Source organism: Centroberyx affinis, unplaced genomic scaffold (assembly GCF_046629955.1).
Source record: "Centroberyx affinis isolate AG114_WGS23_722 - 3 ecotype Tasmania unplaced genomic scaffold, CSIRO-AGI_Caff_v1 ptg000156l_1, whole genome shotgun sequence".
In the NCBI taxonomy this organism is placed as follows: domain Eukaryota; kingdom Metazoa; phylum Chordata; class Actinopteri; order Beryciformes; family Berycidae; genus Centroberyx; species Centroberyx affinis.
In genome coordinates, this window is record NW_027278853.1 from 16,208 (window position 1) to 31,076 (window position 14,869).

A 14,869-nucleotide genomic window follows, 5' to 3' on the forward strand; every position below is an offset into this window, starting at 1 on the left:
AGTTTACGTCGCTGTTTTGTGGATTACATTGGTGCCGAATTGAAATATGGCTCCTAATGATTAAACTGCGGATTCATTAAAAGTCTGAGTCATATTTTTATGGGATGAGCACTTTTGCCAATAAACTAGGCAACATCAAATTCCCAGATTTTTGAATGGAGTTTGGCTACAGGTTTTCTCTCCATGTAAGATAACCTTTTATGTTTCGGGGCTACGGACCTACATACAGTCCCTCTTCACTTTTTTGTTTTTTCTTTTACTTTGTTTTACCAGACAGTATACACATTTTTACTGGGGGGAAAAAATAGAACACAGATCATTTTATGTTTACTTGAGAAACACCACAATTGTAAATTTATCAAAACTTTACCTGTTGACATTTTAGAAATGAGACATTCATGTGGGAAAGCTTTGAAATTTGTAGAATTACCTAAATCTTAATGCACTATTAATTCAAAATGATCTCCTATGAACCACTTTTTAATTTCCCTTATTTTAATATGAATTTTTTTTCATAATTTGTTGTGTTAGAATGAGCTCATTTGTGGATGGATTTATGTGAAGTCTATTGTTGATGCACTGAAACTGTTATGTGCCATGCTGGATTTGAATATGTTGTTTAAATAAAATAAAAAAAAAATCCCAAAATGCTACAACCAAATTTCTCATTTAAAATTTAAATTAACCAAATTCCTTTTCTTTCTGTCTTTTTGAGTGTGTTATGCAGTGAACATTGTCTATTAAAATCTAGAATTAAGGTCCACTGGACAAAATCTCATCAACTGGGTGGGATGTGAAAAGTTGGATTAGGTATTAAGTAAACTCTAATTCAGCATCAAAATCCCTGAATGAAATTACATGGAATATCACCATATTGATATAGGAATGAAAAGGCCAAACTGACAATTTGCTAGTTTTTTTATTGACTAGGTATATTAACACATTACATGCTACAGAAAATAAAAAAGGTAAATTTTAACTTCAAATAATATACTTTTATAACACAATGACACATTGTACAATCTCAAAAAAAAAAAGTTTCCTATTTTCGCTGGTTCCGGTCCTCTTCAAAATTGGGATGAAATGGCGCGAAAACAAAAAAATATGATCACTGTGAAAAACAAAACAGAGCAATGAAACATGATTTGGCATGGTGATGCGTTTTTCTTGATCCGTAGAGGAGATAAGGTGCATATATTGTAGGATCATCAGTGGTATTCTCTTAAAAAGACACTTCTTTTTTTAAAATATATAAGTCACAAGCAATCATTGGTCTTCATAAACTAACTGCGATGGCACAGTTAAGTTAAAATAGTGTCATGACTGTGAAATCGGGATGAGCCTTCCTCTCAAAAGGCAACCATGAGAGGGAGTTTCGGTTCCAGGTATCTGAATGCAATACATCAGAGTAGCGCTCTGATGTTGTGATATTGCATGAAGGCATTCTAGCAAAAGACATGGATTAAAAAAAAAAAAATACAGAAAACAAACCGGTAACACTACATAAATGCTTTGAACAGTGGACACAAACGAGTCTGGGAAGCACAACAGCCACTTCTTTCCATTCAAAGACAAGACAATCAAAGGAAAGTAAAAGGGAAATGTGACAACTGCACACCACCACTAACCACCATGGATGGTAATGTCCTTTTCATATCCAACTGATTTCAACTTGTGCAAACTGGCAGTTTCCCATGTCGCATGTTCAGTTTGGATTTTTGACTTATTTGGGCAAGCTTTTCTGTCATTTCAAATTACAGATTGTATGATTTCAAATTTCATGAAAACAGTATTAGTCACAAAAACAAAGACATCGGTAAGGTCACATGACCCTGCCTGTTTTGGGGTACAATTCACACCAGATCTCAGATTTTTCAATGCATACTATTTACTGAGCATTAGTAAGTTTGCAGCAGTAAATACAAGTGTTGTAAATTGCTGAGCCTTGACTTCAAGTAACTAACACGACAAACGCCTTGGACCATTAACAGTCATTTAGTGTTAACCGCTTAAACTATATACCCATGTTAGCTCTTTACAAGCACCCGCGCCAGTAGTGTATAATGCAGTTACATATAGGTGGGTTTTATCAGCACATGAAGTGCTACATTTTCAACTAGGGCTGGACGATATGGTTGAAATCAATATCACAATAATCATAAGGATTTTTTTCTATATCGATATATATGACGATATGGCTCACATAAGTGAAATCACGTTAAATAATCAAATTAATGTTCATCATATTGAACCGAATGGTAATGTTTGGTGTGATGTCAAACTAAACTGAAATTTTCACATAATATTCCTACCATACTTCATTTTGTCTGAGTTTCTAAATAAAATTTGCTTGTTCTCATCAGTTCAGACAGCAGAATTGTGTGTCTCAATATCCCAAAATCATCATATCATCACAATATAATCCCACTGAAAGACGATAAACGATAATATTGAATTATCGTCCAGCCCTATTTCACCTAAAAATTCTAAATTTTCAACCTTAACCAACAGAGAAATGTGGAATACAAGGGATCTAAGCTATTCCATTTTCTTTTACTGGTATAAAGGTACTGCTGTAACAAAATGGCACCTCAGGTTTCAGTATCACTTCATGGTGTAGCTTAAATTATTTGTTAAAAAATCAGTAGATAAAGAAATGGCATTAACGTAGGATACAAAAAGTTATTTTGCTTACATTTGAATCTCAACGATGAAAGGAATTAAGGGGAAATCGACGAGTTCATACAGTTACAAAGCATTGTAAACCCAAAGACTAGATTTCAGGACATCAGGACTTTGTTGAAATTGTGATTCCAAAGGCAAAAAGTAAGCATAAAATACCACAACAGGATATATTGTGTATGTGTAAATTGTTCTTTCAAAGAAATAAAAACAAAACATTCTTTATAAAATACTGATGGACCGAGCCTGGAGCTTCAGGCCAGTGAATTTCCTATTCAAAAGTCGTCATCTCTTACAATATCAGACATGAGGTAGAGAGGACGAAAATCAGCAGATCCTCTCTGTTGATTGACATATAAAAACATTTCTATTTTCTATGTGCGATCTTGTCACTCACTGTCACTGTGTTTCTAGATGGCAACATTGTCAGCACACAGAAACATCCTGGGTTAGGGCTGTCAGTATCTGTGTGGGTAATATAATGCTGCATTCTTGTCTCGTGGGATAGGAGTTTCTGACTTGAAAAATACCGTTCCCCTCAGCTTTCGGGTTGTAGATGGACCCCGACTTCTCTAATGTTACCAACTAGGAAATACCTGTCATCAGTTGTCAAAGTCGAACGAGTTTGAGAGCCGAACACTTCCAAGTCACTGCGTTCGGTTGACGAGTGGTTCTGACGGCTTTTCCTATACAACATGAATGCAGCATAAGCTTAGGGGGCAAAAAGTGAGGTGAAAACAGTTTGTACTAACACGAGGGAAGTAACCAGAGATAATGTGGACCTTATAATTAACCGGATTGTAAACAAAACCGAGGAATTACTGTATGGCGTGAAAACTAGTGAGCCACAGAACCACAGGATAAAGCCGTTTTTGGGGGTGCCAATTCTGCTTTTCAGATGCAGCGTTGTTCCCTGGCAGGGTTCCCACCGTAGCCCTGATGAAAAATCCCATGACTTTTATGTGACTTTGAACCACTTCTGTCTCCGAACAGGGTGAACAGTCTGGTTTCCACTGTATCTTGGCTGAAAACCCCCATCTGACGCCACAGAAGTTTGAAACTAGTTGTAAAATCCAATTTATTAGCGAACCATTTGTAACATTCCCTGACTTCCGCAGAGAATTGATCAAATTCCCGGACGTTCCCCCGTCTAGAACGCGCTTCTCAGTGGGAACCCTTGCCTTCGGAGCAACAGCGGGGGCTTCTACCGAACTAAAAATTGGCTGGAACTCCTCAACTACAGTGCAATTTAGGTGGCGAGCCAAGGCCGAACCGTTCACTGACGAGAGCGGTCGGATGTAATGTTGAAAAAAAAAAAAACCCATCTCACCGGGTTGGCTTTCATGTAGAAAACCTTTGTTGTGTTATCGTGGGATGATAACTAGCCGCTAAATGCCATCCATCTGGAATGTGCCTGGCGTCTTTGGCGCGGGCGAACCGGGAGGAAACGGACCAGACGACGGAACAGATGGATGAGAGGGATAGCTGTGAACGGGACGGGAAAGATGACGGAGGCTGCTTTCGCCCCCCCCCCCGCAAACTCATTGTCTGCTTAATGTTAAGAGGAGAACCCGCCTTCGGATACTCTTAAGTGTTAGATATCATCTAGTTGTTCGGCAGATTTCAGGAGCTAATAACCTCCGCCAAGGAGGTTATGTTTTCGGTGCCGTTTGTTTGTCTGTTTGTCAGCAGGATTACGGAAAAACTACCGGCTCGATTTTCATGAAACTCCGTGGAAGGGTGCAGCATGGGCCGAGGAAGAACCCATTAAATTTTGGAGCAGATCCGACTCACGAACACGCAATAATAGCACGAACCTTGGCGGAGGTCTGCGCTCTCTGAGTGCCCTTCTAGTTTGTGATGGAGTGTTGGCATTGTGGTCTACTGAGGCTATTACCGGTGGAGGAATCGGTGTCTCTGCCTCGTCTACGATTCTTCTTCTGTACGATTGTTAAACGTCAACGTGCAAAATGGCGGTTCTAGAAAGAAACTCTCGCTCTTTGATTCGGAGGGACCGACGCCAAAAACCCGACGTTTACCGTTGATGTTTTAGATCGCTGAAACATTTTCTGCCGATGTCATCGTGACGCCGTGTCATCTAGGTTTGGCCGCTTATCCAAAAACAACAGAAAAATACACCACCGAATAACAAAATGGATCCGGGAACGCAAGGTACATCGGTGATTATTAACAGCATTAGTGTTTTAGGGTGGATTTCTTTCCTTTAAAGTCTCTCCAAAAGACAGGAGACGATCCTGTCTCCTTCTAAAGCAGCCTCGAGGAATTCTTTCTTCCTTCTTGAAAGGGTCTTCGTCGTCTTCTTTGACACTACTGCATAGCGAGTTTCACTGATCCGTGTTGGCGGTGAATAGTGTTTTAAAAGAGGAACACAAAATAATAAGTGTACAGTCTCTGGCAACACACGAACGGTGAAAGAAAATCAAATATAAAAAGGAAAGAAAAAACATTTACAGTATTTAGCATGTAATGGTGCATATATATAGTCAATTCTATCATAATATTTTCCATTTTTAGTACAAAAAAAAAAAAAAAAAAGAGGACTTGGTTTGTAGTGTGTGGGATGTAGTGGGTTGGGATTGGTGAAGTCTTCTTTGCGGGGAGGACCGTCCTTCTCCACAAGAGGGAGTCATCAGGAAAAGTCTTTTCTCATCTCACTCCAAGATTCACAGTCTAGCACTACAAAAAAAAAAACAGTGACTCATGATTCTGTGAGAGAAGCCAAGTGTTTCATCTCCTGTGTGCGTTTGATTGAAACGGGGAGGGTTGGGTGGGTGGGGAGGGTTCATGGATACCACAGGAAGAGGCAGGGTAGGTGGACTCTGCTGTGTATGTGTGACATGGACTTCAATACTGGGCTGGAGGTGTGAACTAGGGTTTGACCGATATGTTTTTTGTTTTTTTTTTGTGTGAGGTTTTGTTTTTGGACTGAAGCTGATATCTTCTGCCGATATTGAAAATCTTCAAATTTGACCGTTTTCATGCCGAGGAATTAAAAGTATTCAGTGTTTCACCCACAGTTTTTGTTCTTGTCAGGGTGGAAAAGCCTCTGAAACAGCATTTAGACCAGTGATTCTCAACCCTTTTCATATCAAGGACCCCTAATTTAGTCCACATTAGGGCCACAAACCCCCATTTGATGACATTTTGTCTCTCAAACCCAAATCTGAGAATATTTTTATTGTTAGATATGACTTTGTCCAGAATTCCATGACTATCTGTATTGCAGGTAGAGAGATAACAGTGAAACTATGATCAAAACAGTCATTCTTCTACATTCTCTAATTGTGTTAACTTCTTGTAAATGAAATAATGTTGACGTTAAACAATTCATCAGTTTGCGGTGGACCCCCTGGAACCCCCTCAAGGACCCCTGGTGGTCCCCGGACCCCACGTTGAGAACCACTGATTTAGACCATCATGAGACACTGAAACATTAAAACCCAGACTAATTCAATTCTTTCAAGGTTAGCAGCTCTTTAAGGCAGGGTGAGCCACCCCACCCATTCTGCCCTACAAAAGCAAAAAGCAATACCTACTGTTTGTGTGTTTAAGGTCAAAGAGTAGTGACTACTGCTTAAGATTCAACGTCAACAAAAATTCGACCAATAAATGCTACTAAATGATATATTATCCACTTCTGTACCAACAAAACTGTTGGCTGTGTGCTTCACTGCACATGCAGTTATTGCTGTTTCACTTTGTAGGGCTGTGTTCAATGGTGGGTGAAACTCTGGGATACATTACTGCCTTTAAATGAAGAATTAGTTTACTAAAAAAACAGATTAAATTAATAAATAAAATATGCAACGAAATCAAAATCTCGTTGCAGGTTTTACAAACTTTGCGTAGCTGTGGTCAGCGAGGAAGCTCATATCGGCAGTGGACGATACTGACTGGCCCAAGTTTATTAAAAAAAAAAGGCCAATACGGGCAATTCGATATATCAGCCTAACCCTAGTGTAAACTCTTATGAGTATGACTGGGTATGAGAACATGTGTAGCCGTCTGTGAGGACTTCCATCAAAATGGCGTTAGAGATATAGACCGCCCCAACCCATCTGGCATCGGCGGGGGTCGGGGGGGGGGGCGACCGGTCGATCCGACTCGTAGGTCCGTACTGTGTGCTTGTGTGACGAATGACCAGAGAGGAAGAAGGGGATGTGCCGGGCTTTGTGGAGACCGACGGGAGGAGTGAGAGCGTGTGTGTGTGTTTCTCAGCTCTCGTCGTCGGGATGGTGTTGCTCCAACAGTCGGACGTGGGTGAAGGGGAAGTGGCCCCGCTTGCCCTTGCACTCGCCCTCCCACTGGCCGTTCACGTTGATCTTGGTCACTTTCACCATGTCTCCCACCTGTGGGGAAAATGGCAGAAATGTGTGTATGAAAGAACACGCATTCACTCCAGAAATCCCTTAACGGTGGGGGATACCGGTGGTTTCTACCGGAGCTCCCCCCAAAAAAAGCCCTAAAGACAAGACTCCTATCTCTTTGAACTTCTGACATACAGTACGTACAATCGTTTGCATTACATATTTGGGTCATTCCGTGTCAAATCAACCAAATTTCAGAAACTTCGCCGGCTGATTTTGCTCATTTTTCTCCTGGTGGAAGATATACATAAATGATGAAGAAAGCCCAAATATTAAAGCTCACTGATCATTATTTACTGAGTTTCCCCCGATTTTGTAGAGTGAGGGTCAAAACGATCATTTTCGCCCATGATTTGGAGCAGGTTTAGGGGTCTAAAAGTGACACTGAGAAAGGTAGCAGCTCCACTATTTTTCTTTTACAGAGAGACTTGGAGGTAGACTACAAGATTCTGGCAGTTTCAGCACTTGATTGTGTGATGTGTGCCTATGGCAGTAGCTGAAACATGGAAAAAACAAAAACACAAAAAAAACATCAAGTGTTTTTTTAAGAGTTTAGATGTTAATCACTACAAATCTATCAAAGACACCTCAATATCCTTTTACTTCCTGGTTTAAAATAAAAAATATCTTGGTGTCTATGCATTTGCAAGGACCTGGGTGGTGTATTCTCTTAGTTGCTCTTATAATGACCTGTGAATATAGCTCCAGAATTAAGTAGTCAAATTGGACAGGTCAAAAACCAACTGTGTGACACATGGTAGGAAGTCTTTTGTGTACATAAAGAAGAGGTTCTGAAGTAAAAATAATATAAAATTTGGAAATGTATCTTCCTCCTTCATTAAAACAAAAATGGGGCAAATGTGACACGGAATGACCCATTTATGAAAACCGCTGAATTGTTAACAACATGGAATGATAAAATTGTTTCAAAGGACAGTGTTGGCCACTTTCACTGACGATACATTTTACATTGTTGGATTTAGTGTTGTGGATGTTCCCCATTCAAAACTAATAGAGTGCACTGTCTCTATATATAATATTATAATACAGCCACAATCAGTTCATGCACAGGAATTCCTTCCCAAGTTGAACACATCAATTCGTGCCAAATGTCTCCATTGTCTCCAAATGTCTCCCAAATCCTATGGGATTTCAGTCACACCCAGCGGCGTTGTTTTCATCCACTTCTATCCTGCGTGTAACCGAGGCTGTGTGGCGTCCGCGACGGTGAAAATACATGTGGTGGAAAAACGTTTTTTCTGACCCCCCCCTCAACCCCCATGGGTGGAACTGACATGGAATTGACTGACCCATCTTCATTTATAAAACAGCAGAACAACAAAACCATACACAGCCAGCCCAGTGTGTGCTTGGTACTAGGATTAGATTGATATCTGGGTCCGATATTGGCCTTTATTAAAAAAAATAAGATATGGCCCAATTAAGTGTTGTCTACCCCTGATATGATGGCTATGATGCAATTTGTTTAATTACAAATTTATTGCAAAAATGATCAATATTACACTGGTTGTCTAATAGCATCCCTTAACCTGGATTGACTGTAAACAGAATATGAGGACTTTTAGCGTCTCATGGTCTAAATTAGGGCTGAACGATTTTGAAAAAAGATCTAATTGCGATTATTTTGACTGATATTGCAATTGCGATATGATTTGCAATATTAGAGGGAATGATCATTTTTACATCATTATTCTCGTTTTCATTGAAAAACGTGTTAAAATGATTATGGTGTGATTTTTGCGGGGATCTGTACCAAACAAAGATGTTTTCTTAAGTCTGTAGAATATGATGCGTAGGCCAGGACATCTCTGCAGCACCACAATATTTCATTTAAAATGGTATTCTGATACACATTTCACCTTTAACAAATATTGCGCCTCCTGCGATTTGAAAATTGCAGCAGGCCATATTGTGATTTCGATAAAATTTCGATTAGTTGTTCAGCCCTAGTCTAAATACCATTTCAGAGGCTTTTTCCACCATAAGAATAATATGTGTAACTTCTTGGCAGCTTCAGTCAAAAATATACTGGTACTGTATCAGCCTTCAAAATCTCACACTGGTAAAACCCTACTTGGTACACTCTGGTACTCAACCCTGTGTTGCTTCATACTCTCTCTACACTAGGTACAGAGCCCTACAAAGCAGCCCACACACACCTAGGGGTGTGGTAGACAGTGATATATTGTACTCCAAAGCTATGAGCTATGAGTGATGTAACCTTTGCTCTGTCTCTGCCGTTTCACTGTGTGGCACCCAAAGCCCAACTCTTCCTAATCTTACTAAGTGCCTGGTTTACTGGCTCTGTTCAGCTGCTGGGTAATTGCTCTACTTCCTTGCACATGGGGTTGAGGGGGGTGGGGGGTGGGGGGTGGGGGGCACAGCTATGTGAGAGAGATGAGGGCAACAAGGGGGAGCGCTTGTTTCATTAGTATCTAATCCCTCTTTGATAAGTGGGATAGCGAACACTCTGTTCACTCGGCGCTAGTGGTAATGAATGTAGAATGTAACATTCACATTAATCCAAGGCCCACTGTGTACAAAAACAGAGGCCATTGTGAAAGCTGTGTGCCAGCCTTTCTCTATGCAGCCATCTCTACCATGAGTGTGTCTGCATGTACGCTGTCAGCTTGCATTTGTAAAGATATTTGTGTGTATGCTCACATGCATGAGTAAGCCATTAAAAACCAGGACAATCTACTCCCCCCTCAGCTGAGAGAAGATATAGGGCAGCCGGACTAAAAAGAACAGAGGGGCAAAAGAGGTAAAATCAAATGAAAGGGCAGCAGGGCCTTGGAGAAAATGAATGTCCGGTGGAATAGCTACCTCCAGAGCGAGCGCCGTCTTGTCGTAGGCGTTGGGCACCCTCTTCTGAATGGCCCGGGCGTAGACCGGCCCGTTCTGGAGGTTGGGAAGCTGGGTGTTGACCACGGGCTGAGCGTACTGGCCCGGGTCGCCTAGCGGGTTAGCCGGCGGGGCGCCTGTGCCGTCCGTACCACCCGCCACCCCGCCAATGTGTCCCCCCTGCCCGGCCCCCGCGGCGGGGGGGCCCGGGCCGGCCGAGGTGGGCGAGGCGGGCCGGTACTTCTCTACGTAGGGTACGGGGATCATGCCGGCTCGGCCCTCCTGGTTCGCCGCGTTCCACCACTGCTCCTCGGGCTTCTCCAGCACCCGCAGGATGTCGCCCTTGCGGAAGGGGAGGTCCTCCTCGTCGTTGCCGAGGAAGTCGAACAGCGCTCGGACGAACTCGGCCTCATCGGACTGCTGGGGGACGCCGGCGGCGGAGGCGCTGATGAAGCCTGTGTGCTTGGCCTTGCTAATGGGCTCTATGAGCGTGGTGGTGTCCAAGTAGTGTATCTTATAAAACTCCAACAGGGCCGGCAGCGCCTCAAACTCCTGATCCCCGATGCGAAACCGAGGGGGAGCCAGACCTGGTGAGGGAAAGGTCAGTAGGTAAGTTTGTTAAAGAAAAAAAAAAGAAAACAGCCAAAAGCAGAGTCCGGAATTATCACCGACCAAGCGCCAAAAGCTAGTCAAATTTGTCTTTGGTGGATGGTGGTTTTTATACAATAACATTGGAGTGCCTTGGTTAGCCTATATAGTGTTTGACTTTTCTTAAACTCTGTCTCTATTGGCCACTGTACACTCTCTCTGAATGTGACACAATCAAATCTTTACATCTTTACAATCTATACAAACTTCACCAGTGTTTCAGCTGACAGGGTACATAATGACAAAATTTTCATTTTTGGGTGAACTATTCCTTTAACTGTGATCTAACCCTAACCCTTTCAATATATCACAGCCTGTTGTGGATTATGAATTAATTACTTGTCCTTACCTACAATGAGAGCAGTGTGTCCAGTGGAATCAAATGGTGAATAAGGGAAATATGCAAGTCTTCACACTCATGTTAACTTTCTGTGTTGGCCTGTTTCACACTTATGCAATTACTACAAGGTGCCAAGTTACTGTTTACAAACACATGTAAGTTTGGAACAAATTGTAAAGTTTTAGGTTTCACTTTTGTTTTAACAATGGGAGACTGTGGGAGCAACGCTCCTTTCTCCTGCACTGAGTGGAGAGAAGTCTGACTGATGCCTTACTACAAGACTCCTCAGTGAAGTATTGAAAGGCAATACCAAAGCAGTGAAAAATACATGATTTGCCTATTCAGAACTTAGTAGCTAGGCGTAACTAGCAAGCTGACTGTTTCTGTTCAGAGCAAAGAGGTAGCCTAGATCAGTGACTTTCATATCAAGGACCCCTAATTTAGTGCACATTTGAGCCACTGACCCCCATTTGATTTCTCTGGAACCTAAATCTGAGAATATTTTTATTGTTAGATATGATTTTGTACAGAATATCATGACTATCTGTATTGGAGGTAGAGAGATAACAGAGAAACTATGATCAAAACAGTCACTCTTCTACATTCTCCAACTGTGTTAACTTCTTATAAATGAAATAATGATTAAGTTTCACAATTCATCAATTTGCTGGGGACCCCCTGCAACCTCCTCAAGGACCCCTGGTGGTCCCCGGACCCCACGTTGAGAACCACTGGCCTAGATGATTAGTATTAGTCCAGTGTCAATCAAACTAGCACCTTGCCATTTCCATAACATGCACAGGACCAGCATATTAAATGCACTGTTATTGTATTCAAATTCCCTAAAATAGGACATTAACTGTCAAACTTCAATGTCATTGATAAAAAAAAATCTCCATAAGAACTATTTTTACTCTCTCAAAGTAGACAGTGTTACTCTTTCTATATTTTTTATAGCAGTGGTAGATGGGGTAATTCTGATTTTGGTTGCATGAAGACTAGGCTCAATTTCAAAACCGGTCCGTATCTATCAAAATATCTGCCAAAACCGATAATACAGATGTTTAACCACAAAAGAGGGTACTACACTAACTTGTTATATGTGCAGGGCAGGTTAAACCTGTGTAACACAGATAGTCATTACATCATGGCGCTGGGTTGTATGGTCTCAGACCTCAAAAGATAATCTGAACATAGGCCATAACATGGCCATTCATGGAAGGCTAACAACCTTTACGCTGTCCAGTGACCTACTGGCCAGTACTGAATGGAGAATCGTGGAGGTAGACTCATCCTGTTCCAGAGAGTCTATACAACATGAAGACAGTAAGCTTTCTGTACACACTATTCACAGTGCATATCCAATGGAGAAACAGACATCAATGAAATCTGTTCAGAAGAATCGCAAAGTAAACAATGGATATTCTATTGATGTTTTTCAGAGTTAACACATTTTTGGGATTAAAAACTATAACCGATTTTGTTCAATGGACCCTTGCCGTGATTAGCATACTGACGTTACCATGATTTGTGTTGTCTGTGGATTTCTAGAAGACATAGAACGTAAGGAGTCGCCATTTTGAGTGTGTCTGTTTTGTGTGCACTACTGTTACAAAAGAAGGGATCGTTGCTGCTGTGACATTGGGATGATAAAATTATGTATAGGGGTAGAATCATGAGTTTTTGCACTTTCAAACAGTATATTGCATGACCAAATATTCTATTTCTACTGAGATTGCTGGTTGGACAGCAATCACCATTTTGGTTCTAGATTTGATTCCTGTTCAAAATGTAGCACTTCAACTGATCTTATTTTGTTTTTAATCATAAAAGGCATTGATCCTAAACATCCGTCATCTAATTGTGTTTTGAGAGAATATATGCCCGCTTTAATATTGTATTAATTTTTCAGATTTTCTCTAGCAGCGGTGATCATTTAGTTGCTGTGATGACCCACCACTTCTACTGGGGAAATACGGATGGAAAACACCAACAGTAAGGCAGCCTAAGAAAGGACACGAGTTGTGCAATAGCCATAATGAGGTACAAGCACAGCAGCAGACCTGTAAGCGGGCCTATGTATGTGCAACAGGGCAGGATCACACACACACACACATTCCACAAACACCAATCTGACCAGTCATCCTCCAGTTGTGACAGCCCAGCCTGCCCAGTTCCCATTCATTCCCAGCAGCAGCCCAACCCACCTCCCTGCTGCTGTCTGAGCTACCAGGCCCTGCCTAAAGAAGGAGAGAACACCGCCAAACCTCCATCCGACGAGTCTGAAAACACAGATAACTGACCTAGTACTGCGGTCAAACAAATGAGTGATCTCCTTAGCTAGCGAGTTACAAACTCCATTCAAAATCACTCTACTTAATGCTTGCCTTGCTTATCGGTAAACATACACACCTCCTAGGACATGACTTAATACCTTTTCTGAATCGTTAGGCTCCATTGATACATTCGGCATACACCAGGTACTGTAAGCTGCATTTTATTTCAATAAAATGTCAACTTTTTCACTGGCTTGCCTGTTACTCCCACAATCCACTTCAACCAAAATACACAGTGGTGGGCGGTAGCGAGCAGCGGCAACCAATTCTAAAAGTTGGAATTTTATAGGAATAAGTGCTGCTTGTTGGGATTGTATGTACGCCGAATTTAAAAGTGGCTCCTAACGATTCAGTTACTGTCTTGAGTCATATCTTGTGGGGTCTGTACGTTTGCCGATAACCATGGACACACGTTTGACGTTGTATCCATGCAAGAGAGACCGAACGGAACGGGATTAGTAACGTATCTAGCAAGCCCAAACTGCAATGAAAATACTTATATGACGTTAGTATTGTGTGTACATGTGTAGCAAGCTCGGCTATGTAGCTAGTTGGCAAATAATTCAACGTTACCTGATCCAGATTGCCGGTTGTTACTGATGCTGTTGATTATATAATGTGACACTTTGGAGTTTTCTGAAACGGACAGCACGTAGTCGCCGGGGCTGGTTATTGAGTCCCGAACCAGGAACACGCCATGTCTCTGTCCCTGCAAGAGGGAAACTGCTTCCTGGCGGCTTAACCTTCCCCAGTACCAGCTAGCACGGTCTTCGGCATCGAAATTACCGGCCATAGCTGCAATATCCAGTCCGAGGCTTGAGGCCTTTCCCCTTCGCCTCTCCCTATCCGCAACTCATACAAAAACTTTGGTTCACTAACGCTGCCCCTGCAAAAACGTTATAATACTACGACTTCGGCCAACTTCCACGAATTAAGATACGGACCTTTAGCTGACTAAATATATGTTGCGCCACAAAACATAACACTCAAATGCTAAAACGTGGAAAATTTACAAAAAAATTCAAAAGTACTTTGCAACAAGAAACTCAGGGGCTGAAATGGCGGATCTGGGGGGGAAAAGTTGACCTCATCTACCGGAAGTGATGCCTGGTCAATGGGAAGCATGCTGCATTCAAGTCCCAAAAAATAATTGTAAATATGAACTTTCCATTTGTTCTTCTTCTTTTGAATTTACGGCAGAGTAGACGCTTGCAAGCGCATTGCTGCCATCCACCGTTATACTGCTTGGAAGCCACATTTAAGTCCTATGGGAATAAGTCAGAACAATTTGGAAGTGATCATACTGTAGGTTCAAACTTGATCGGGATTTGACAGCTGAGGTGAAGAGTATTGTATTTGACACCTGAAAGTTGACGTCAATGTTATTTTTCAGTAGGTAACTCTGTCTGTCTTTCATGTGGGCCATGAATGCAGCATTGAATTTCACTAAGGGGAACCTCAGAGATAGTTAAAAATGAAGATTTGACTCTTAACCAAATGGCCATTTGGAATGCATCCATTTAAAAAAAAAAAAAAAAAAAAACTGTGACCAGACTCCTTCCCTGTTACTCATCCATCATTCTTTGAGCGACTACATACACAATGCGGTT

General features: G+C 41.6%; 1 protein-coding gene across 3 annotated transcripts; it reads right to left on the reverse strand.

Moving 5' to 3' along the window:
* Positions 1–900: 900 nt before the first annotated feature.
* On the reverse strand, positions 901–14,270 carry LOC139655516 (adapter molecule crk-like). 3 transcript variants are annotated; one of them, XM_071532971.1, is made up of 5 exons: positions 13,847–14,270; positions 12,070–12,090; positions 10,088–10,536; positions 9,918–10,048; positions 901–7,052 (listed from the first exon to the last, which is right to left on the reverse strand). In XM_071532971.1, exons 1-5 carry the CDS (start codon positions 14,050–14,052, stop codon positions 6,918–6,920), a joined length of 942 nt encoding a protein of 313 aa, XP_071389072.1. In that variant the 5' UTR covers positions 14,053–14,270; the 3' UTR covers positions 901–6,917. The 3 variants fall into 3 exon arrangements, with proteins under 3 accessions (XP_071389072.1, XP_071389063.1, XP_071389055.1); XM_071532962.1 differs by lacking the exon at positions 12,070–12,090 and having other exon boundaries at positions 9,918–10,522; positions 13,863–14,270; XM_071532954.1 differs by lacking the exon at positions 12,070–12,090 and having other exon boundaries at positions 9,918–10,522; positions 13,833–14,270.
* Between the last annotated feature and the right edge of the window lie 599 nt (positions 14,271–14,869).